The sequence below is a fragment of the Pan paniscus genome, chromosome 17, assembly GCF_029289425.2.
Source record: "Pan paniscus chromosome 17, NHGRI_mPanPan1-v2.0_pri, whole genome shotgun sequence".
Lineage (NCBI taxonomy): Eukaryota > Metazoa > Chordata > Mammalia > Primates > Hominidae > Pan > Pan paniscus.
This window is the reverse complement of record NC_073266.2, coordinates 77,317,982-77,326,763: the sequence shown is the minus strand read 5'-3', so window position 1 is coordinate 77,326,763 and position 8,782 is coordinate 77,317,982. Positions and strand designations below refer to the sequence as shown.

Below are 8,782 nucleotides of genomic sequence, written 5' to 3'. Positions count from 1 at the left end.
CCTTCACTACCATCTAAATTCAGATTTTCTCAAGTCCCAGGATTTTCCCAACTTCTTCTCTACCATCAAAAGGCGCTTGTTTTGTCCCTTATTAACTAGTGGTCACTGATAGGTGACTTACCCATTTGATAACGAGATGAGGTGTTCATGGCTCATAATAGCGGAATGTGTCACCTCATCAGATACATTTACATTTTAATTGATACCTTGAATGCCTTAATCTGAAAGGACTGGCTAATGTGAGAATCTCAGGTACTACAGGAGCCCTGGTGGGAACGCTGGGCTGGGTAATGGGCTTCTATTGCCATTTCATCAGCAGCAGCAAGGTGGTTGCCATCTACTCAGGTGAGAAGCAGATCTCCAAGGCTTTAGGAGGAGATAGTTGTGTACTCTTTTGAAGACCCTGTAGAAACAGAAATCACAGAAACCTGTGGTGGCTCATTTCTGGGTTTGATTTTCCAAGATCAAGAGATCCAACTGTTTAATTAAAAAGTCTTCTTTAAAATTTGAACTAATTTCTTCTGTTATATCTCAGTGAAGCTGGAGAGAAACTAAGCAATAACTCTTCTCATGAAGCATTATTTTATACACTTTAAGGCCATAATTAATTATTGCCCTCTCTAGGCAATATAACCTCAATTTCTCTAGACTTCTCTTAATAAGAATCCCTTTTGCACTACCATAATTTTTCTGGATTTGCTTTAATTTTTCATAAAGTTTCTAAAATGCAAGGGCTGTGCCTACTTTGTTGTTACTGCTGTTGTTGTTTCATTTGGAAAGTTATCAGCCTGTGCATCTCATCCCATGGTCAACAAGAGTTTCTGTTTCCTTGAAGGTACTATCAGACATGCCCCACAAAATGTTAAACTTTTTCTTTTTTTTTTTTTTCGAGACAAGGCATTGTTTTATCACCCAGGCTGGAGTGCAGTGGTACAATCTTGGCTCACTGCAGCCTCAACCTCCTGGGCTCAAGCGATCTTCCTGCCTCAGTCTCCCAAGTAGCTGGAACTACACATGCCACCATGCCTGACTAATTACACTTTTTTTTTTTTTGAGAAGGAGTTTTGCTCTTGTTGCCCAGGCAGAAGTGCAATGGCTCGATCTCAGCTCACTGCAACCTCTGCCTCCCAGGTTCAAGCGATTCTCCTGCCTCAGCCTCCTGAGTAGCTAGGATTACAGGTGCCCGCCACCACATCCAGTTGATTTTGTATTTTTAGTAGAGCCAGGGTTTCCCCATTTTGGTCAGGCTGGTCTCGAACTCCCGACCTCAGGTGATCTGCCTGCCTTGGCCTCCCAAAGTGCTGCGATTACAGGTGTGAGCCACCGTGCCCGGCAATAATTAAACTTTTAAATAAAATAAAATTGAATAGCATTCTCTTTTTTGAGCTTCCCTGAAACTTGCCAAGGTCCTCTAGTATAAAGGTGCAAACTTGGAAGTAGATATCATGTTTATTTTTATATTCACAGCACTTAGCACAACATCTTGCCTGTAATAGGTGTTCATAAAAATGCTTGTTGACTAATGGGTGGTGAAGAATGGCCATTTCGACCCAAACCATCTTTGTCACTTGTTATATTTCCCATGACTCCCAACATTCATATTAATAAACAGACAAAATGTGTGCTCCAAACTAGTGCGATTTATTCCCACTGTTTACTCAGAGCTTAATCTCTTGTCACATTTTTGAGTTGGCATTTTAAGCACAAGGATTACATGTTAAGGATGGTTTTCTTGCATGAAAGCCAGTGCTGTTTGGGAAGGTCAGTTGTGAGGAAATTTGAGACTGTGACCGTATTTGAGCAAAGGTTTTTAAAAATCACATTATCAGAGGGTGACTGTCATCCCCTGAGATAAGAAGCAGCTATCTAAGTCTTTGCAAGTGGATAGTTGAATATTCTTCTGAAAGTTTTCTAGAGATACAGAAACAACAGAAACTGCTTTGGGGATGAAAAAAATTAGCACAAATATTAACAGAAATGCTGTAAAAATGAGTGCTGTAAGGATCACGATTTTAGATTTGTGACCTCCTTACTGAGGTCCTTTTCCCCTTTGGGGGTAGGGGTGGTTGAATGGTCAAATGCATATACTTACCTACAGACTCCGCTTCTGAGGATGGCAGTTTGCAGGTTTCCTGCCATCTACCAGTGTTTTCAAACCTCAAACCATCCACTTTCCCCTTTAAAACTTCATTGTGGGTATTCTAAAAATAAGATATATTCTCTTATATAACCATAGCACAGTTATCAACTTCAGGAAATTTAATTTAATTTCTTTTTTTTTTTTTTTGAGACAGAGTTTCACTCTTGGTTGCCCAGGCTGGAGTTTAATGGCATGATCTCGGCTCACTGCAACCTCCACCTCCCAGGTTTAGGCAATTCTCCTGCCTCAGCCTCCCGAGTAGCTGTTATTACAGGCACCCGCTACCACACTTGGCTAATTTTTGTATTTTTAGTAGAGATGGGGTTTCACAATGTTGACCAGGCTGGTCTTGAACTCCTGACGTCAGGTGATCTGCCCGCCTCGGCTTCCCAAAGAGCTGGGATTACAGGTGTGAGCCACCGTGCCCAGCCAGGAAATTTAATATTAATTTCATTATGTTATCTAATCTATAATTCATGTTCGAATATTATCCACTGTCCCCATAATGCCCATCAGAGCATTGTTTTTCCTTCCCTCCAGAATCCAGTCGAGAGCCACAGTTTGCATCTAGTTGTCATTTAATCTCCTCTACTCTCAAATGGTTTCCCAGCCTCTCTTTATCTTTTATGACATTGATAATTTATAAATTATCAATTTGTAAAACTGATTGAAAGTTCCTCAGTTTGGGTTTGTCTGGTGTTTCCTCATGATTACATCTAGGTAGATTTTGAGGGCTTTTCCGTGAAAAGCCAAAAATCACAGATTCTTTCAATGTTTTCCCATTTTGTTCAGAATGAAATGGGCACACTTTACCAAGCCCTGCAAGTCCCCATGAGGCCTGTCTTTTTAGCCTCCTCCCGACCGGACTCTGGCTCCCTCAGCCTCTGGGTCTTTGCACCTGCTGTTCCTCTTCCTGGCATGCTCTTCGTTCAGGGTCTTCGCCCGTCTCACTCCCTTCTTCATTCAGGTACATTTCACCACACACTGCATGATCAACTCAGATTCCCATCCCCAGCATTCTTTCAATGTTCAGAGCCCTCCCTTCCTGCCAGACTTCTGACAGCCTGCCTCTTCCTGTCCCTCCCCTAAGAGTGGACGTGTGCGTAACACGGACTAATACTTTGCTCTTTGGAACTAGCCTGGTGTCCCTTCAGTGCCATGTCACGGATGGAGTTTGTAGGTAAAGCACTATTAATTTACAAGACAGTGACATCTAGTGGACCAGCTGGGACCAGCTTTGAGCTAAAGGCTCTTGATACCCCTAACGATCCAAAGACAAAATAAAAAAACAAAAAACAACAAAAAGCACCACCTTGATTTCTGGATAGAGTCTAAGGTGAGATCTGGAGAATCTAGTGAGGTTCCTGTGGAGATGTGACGTGGCCATTGATGGGTTAAAGATATCTGAAGATTCAGGTTTCTGTTATGTGTGTGTGATGGTGAGGGGAATAGAGGGCAGGCCTAATAGGAGAAAAATAAGACACACTGGTGTGTGAGACCACTAAGGCTAGTATAAATTCATTTTTCAAGAGATCAATTTCTCATTCAAAAGGTTATGAACATGAAATTAGTTGTATGCTCTTGCCAAGTGATGGTGATGATTCAAAATTGAAGAATTCATTAAGTGTACTCAGCTAGGGAAAAATTAGTAAAATTTCCTATTTATTTATACTTTGCAATATAAATACAGGCTGGGCATAGTGCCTCATGCCCATAGTCCCAGCTACTCAAGAGGCTGAGATGGGAGGATCGCTTGAGCCCAGGAAGTTGAGGCTGCAGTGAGCCATGATCACACCACTGTGCTCCAGCCTGGGTGACAGAGTGAGACCCTTTCTTTACATAAAAAAATTAAATATAAATATAAATACAGTTGACCCTTGAACAGAGTGGGGTGTTAGGGATGCCAACCCCCCATGCAGTCAAAAATTCAGGTATAGATTTTGGTTCACCAAAAGTAGTAATAGCCTACTTTTGACGGGAAGCCTTACTGATAATATAACGGTCAATTAACACATATTTTTATGTGTATTATGTACTAGATTATTACAATAAAGTAAGCTAGAGAAAAAATGTTAAGAAAATTGAGGAGCAAGAAGAGGAGGCGTTGATCTCAGGGGTGGCAGAGGTGGGAGAAAAATCTGTGTGTAAGTGGATCCTTGCAGCTCAAACCTGTTATTATTCAAGGGTCAATGGTAAACCAAATGCTTGAATATTGAGACATTACCTAAAAAGCGAGCTTTATTTTTTTTTATTTTTTGAGATGGAGTCTCACCCACTCACCCAGGCTGGAGTGCAGTGGCATGATCTTGGCTCACTGCAACCTTCACCTCCCCAGTTCAAGCAACTCTCCTGCCTCAGCCTCCCAAGTAGCTGGGATTACAGGCGACCACCACAACACCTGGCTAATTTTTGTATTTTTAGTAGAGATGGGGTTTCACCATATGGGCCAGGCTAGTTTTGAACTCCTGACCTCAAGTGATCCACCTGCCTTGGCCTCCCAAAGTATTGGGATTACAGATGTGAACCACTGCACCCAGCCAAAAAAGCAAGCTTTAAAATGCAATATAAAGAAATATTTTAATTACAATTACAAATTCAATCAATTTGCATTTCAATGAGTAATGTGCAAGAGTGCAGTTTTCTCATATACCAACAAACTATATTATCAGTCTTTTTTTTTTTTTTTTTTTTTTTTGAGGCAGAGTTTCACTCTTGTCGCCCAGGCTGGAGTGCAATGGTGCGATCTCAGCTCACTGCAACCTTCGCCTCCTGGGTTCAAGTGATTCTCCTGCCTCAGCCTCCTGAGTAGCTGGGATTACAGGCGTGCATTACCGTGCCTGGCTAATTTTGTATTTTTAGTAGAGAAGGGGTTCCACCATGTTGTCCAGGCTAGTCTTAAACTCCTGACCTCAAGAGATCCACCCTTCTCAGCATCCCAAAGTGCTGGGATTACAGGTGTGAGCCACCACACCCTGCCGGTCTTTTTGTTACTGATAATTTGATGGATAAAACAAGGCAAAACATAACTTATTTTTATTTTGCATTCTCTTATTATGGGTGATACTGAGTAATTTTTCATCTGATTTGTTCTCTGTGAATTGTCTCCTTATACTTTACCCAATTTTCTATGATGTTGTTTTTTTCTAATTGGTTGGTAGGAGCTCTTTATATATTAGGTTAGTTTACATTTTGTCTGAGATAAGAGTTACAAATATTGTTTTCCAGTGTATCATTTGTCTTTCAACTTTGCTGCTTATGATGGTTTTTGCCATGCAAAATGTTCTTTTAATGTTCTTTTTTTTTTTTTGAGATGGAGTCTCACTCTGTCGCCAGGCTGGAGTGCAGTGGTGAGATCTCGGCTCACTGCATCCTCTGCCTCCCCGTTCAAGCCATTCTCCTGCCTCAGTCTCCCAAGTAGCTGGGACTACAGGCGTGAACCACTACGCCCAGATAATTTTTTTTGTATTTTTCGTAGAGACAGGGTTTCACCGTGTTGGCCAGGATGTTCTTGATCTCTTGACCTCGTGATCCACCCGCCTCAGCCTCCCAAAGTGCTGGGATTACAGGCGTGAGCCACCGCACCTGGCCACAAAATGTTCTTATAGTTTAGGTTTTCCTGTTATGCTTAGAAAGGACTTTCCTTTTCTGAGGTTGTAAAACAAAACTATTGTGTAGTTTATTGGAGTACTTTCTTGGATAAGCTTTTCAACTTAAATATTTGATCAGTCTGGAATTTGTAGTGTTGTCACTTTATTTCTCATGTGCTGAATTGTTCTGACATCATTCATTCAATAATGTACCTTTTCCCCATTTAAAATGCCACTTTTACTAAACTCTAAATTCTTTTGTCTTTTGGGTGGCAGTATAGGTTTGTTTTCCATCCCTGTTGATTTACAGAGATGAGAAGATTTTTTTTGTAAGGTAGACTTTTAATAACTGCTTTTATTACCAGGTTAAGTCATGCAGTTACAAAGTAGTTAGAATTCTGAAAGGGCATTACAGGTTTTTTTTAAGCTTATTTTTGCATATATTATTATTTAGCATTTGACTGGGACACTACTGTTCAAAAGGACCTGGCCAAATAATTCCCAAACAAAACATTCAACCCAAGGTTGTTTTCAACCCACTGTTTGTGCACCTGGGTGCAGAATGCAAAGCCTCTAAAAGAAGAGGACACAAAGTCAGGCTGAGTAGAGGCCATTAGCAAGGGATGTTCAGGGCCAGCCAATCTCCAAACAGGGAACCCACTTTTTTTTTTTTCTGGAACATTCTACTTGAATTATTGTTCAATTAGTCAACCATAGACCTTCAAAAGAGAACAATTTGTTAACATGATAAGGAGGTTACTGCATTCTTTGGACTATGTGTCATAATTATAGTCAGCAAACTCCGACCGTCTTCACAGAAATAGCCCTCCAGCATTTTTGTAGGTATGAAGATAATTTAATTCTCCATAGGGCTTCTTATTTTTGCTGGATAACAATACATGGCTGATAAGCTCTAAATGGTACTGTTTTATGATATAAAAATACTAGCTTTTTAAATTTATCATGTTTGTAGGCATTCACTGCTTGAATCAAGGTTAGGCTTGTTAAGAGATTAAAAGCAATTTTATTACAGCAGCATTACTTATTTTTTTCCAAAAGAATAAAATTAATACGCAGAAACAGCTTTTATTTTTGTTTGCATCCTGTAAAATTGAGTTATTTTGCTTCAATAACTCATGTGAGGACCATGCCACCTTCTTCTTTTTTTTTTTTGAGACGGAGTCTTGCTCTGTCGCCCAGGCTGGAGTGCAGTGGCGCGATCTCGGCTCACTGCAAGCTCCGCCTCCCAGGTTCTGGGAATTCCCCTGCCTCAGCCTCCCCGAGTAGCTGGGACTACAGGCACCCGCCACACGCCCGGCTAATTTTTTGTTTTTTAAGTACAGATGGGGTTTCACCTTGTTAGCCAGGATGGTCTCAATCTCCTGACCTTATGATCCGCCCGCCTCGGCCTCCCAAAGTGCTGGGATTACAGGCGTGAGTCACTGCGCCCGGTCCCCATGCCACCTTCTGAATATGTGAAAAGTTACAGCACTTCCCAGTCTCGTCCAGAGCAAAGAAGTAAGCATCTGATTGCTCTTGACTGTGCCTTCCCTGGCAACAGTTGCTGACTGTGTTGGGAAGAGCCACAGAGCAAGGCTGCACAGCCAGATGGAAGAGACTTTTCATTTAGAGGCAACACACCTACGTGTCTCTCTCTCTGGCGTCAGTGATTTCTACTTTCACCCTCATCAGCGTGTACATGATCCCCTAACCTTAATTTCTTTCTTCTTAGGGAGCTGATTTGGATCGATTTGTTAAGAATAGTGTCCATTATCTAATGAGTCAAGAGAGAAGGGGATTTCTGTGGTAACACGTAAACCTGTGGTAGGTCTACAGAAGTTACAGGTGAAGAGGGTAGCAAGGAAGTCACCCATGAGCCATTTACGTGAAGGTCACTCTGGCTTCATTGTATACTTTGAACACTTTCTCAATGGCGTTGACATAGACGGTGGTCCTCATGTCCAATCCCAGGTTATACCTCATGGCTATGCACAAAATTTGCCTGGCAGAACTCTCCATTGCGTACACCAAGTCAGCATGCATGGTGTCTTTCTCTGATGCACCTGATATCCTGTCTTGGAACTCTGCTGTGGGTATAATGAGAATAGTTCCACTGTGCTTTCCTAATTTTCTTGCTAAATACTCTTGAACAGATATTAGCAAGTGGTAGTTACACTCCCTTTCATATTTGAAGGTCAAACAGCCATAGCTGACATGATTTAGATTCTTCAGCCACTCAAAGTTGGATGCTGTCCCTCCTTTGGCATTCATGTAGAGATCTGGAATAACCATAATGCTCCTGACTTCAGTTCCTCCCTGTCACACACACTCCTAGTTCTCCCATCTTAAAAACTCCGTCTCTGGACCTCACTTTGCCTCCTGCCTCTGCCAACTTCTCTCATTTTTTTTTCCATTAAGAAACCTTCTTGAAACAGTTGTTCATATGCACTGTTTTCACTTTTCCTCCTTCCATTCTTTCCTGAACCCACACACACTGGGCTTTGCACTCAATACGCCACCAAAACTGTCCTAGCCAAGGACACCAATGACTCAAGGTATGATTTGCCCAGGACTGTCCTGGTTTGCACCTATTGTCCTGGCATAATTATGGTGTCTGCTTTTCCTCTCAAAGGGGATGTAGATACCTCATACATACATGTATATATCATATCTATCTATCTATCTATCAGATATCCATATGGAGTAGGAATAGTCTTTTACATAAGAGACTATTGATTCATATCCATAGTAATCAATTTCATATATTTCCATTGATGCAATACTTTTACCTAATCTACAATCCATATTACATTTTCGTCAGTTTTGACCTAATAATTTCCTGTAGAACATCATTGTGTGCCGCACATCCTTGCCCCCCAGCATAGACTCCACTCTAGGGTCAGGTATTGGTTTTGTTTGCCATGGCTCTTTAGCTTCCTTTAACCTAGAACATTTCTTTGTCTTTTACAACATTGACATTTTAAATTTTATTTTAGATTCAGGGGATACATGTACAGGTTTGTTACCTGCATATATTACATAATAGTCAGGTTTG

The 8,782-nt window shown here is 41.2% G+C and overlaps 1 protein-coding gene across 1 annotated transcript; it reads right to left on the bottom strand.

The window, feature by feature from the left end:
- Positions 1-7,608: 7,608 nt before the first annotated feature.
- LOC100978645 (glutamate dehydrogenase 1, mitochondrial-like) lies at positions 7,609-8,064 on the bottom strand. Its single transcript, XM_034943562.1, has one exon. The coding sequence runs from the start codon at positions 8,017-8,019 to the stop codon at positions 7,609-7,611; it is 411 nt and encodes a 136-aa protein (XP_034799453.1). The 5' UTR covers positions 8,020-8,064.
- Positions 8,065-8,782: the final 718 nt, after the last annotated feature.

Bases quoted from the DNA above. Each gene is read 5' to 3' on its own strand.
- LOC100978645 (XM_034943562.1), bottom strand. From the start codon at position 8,019: ATGGTTATTCCAGATCTCTACATGAATGCCAAAGGAGGGACAGCATCC.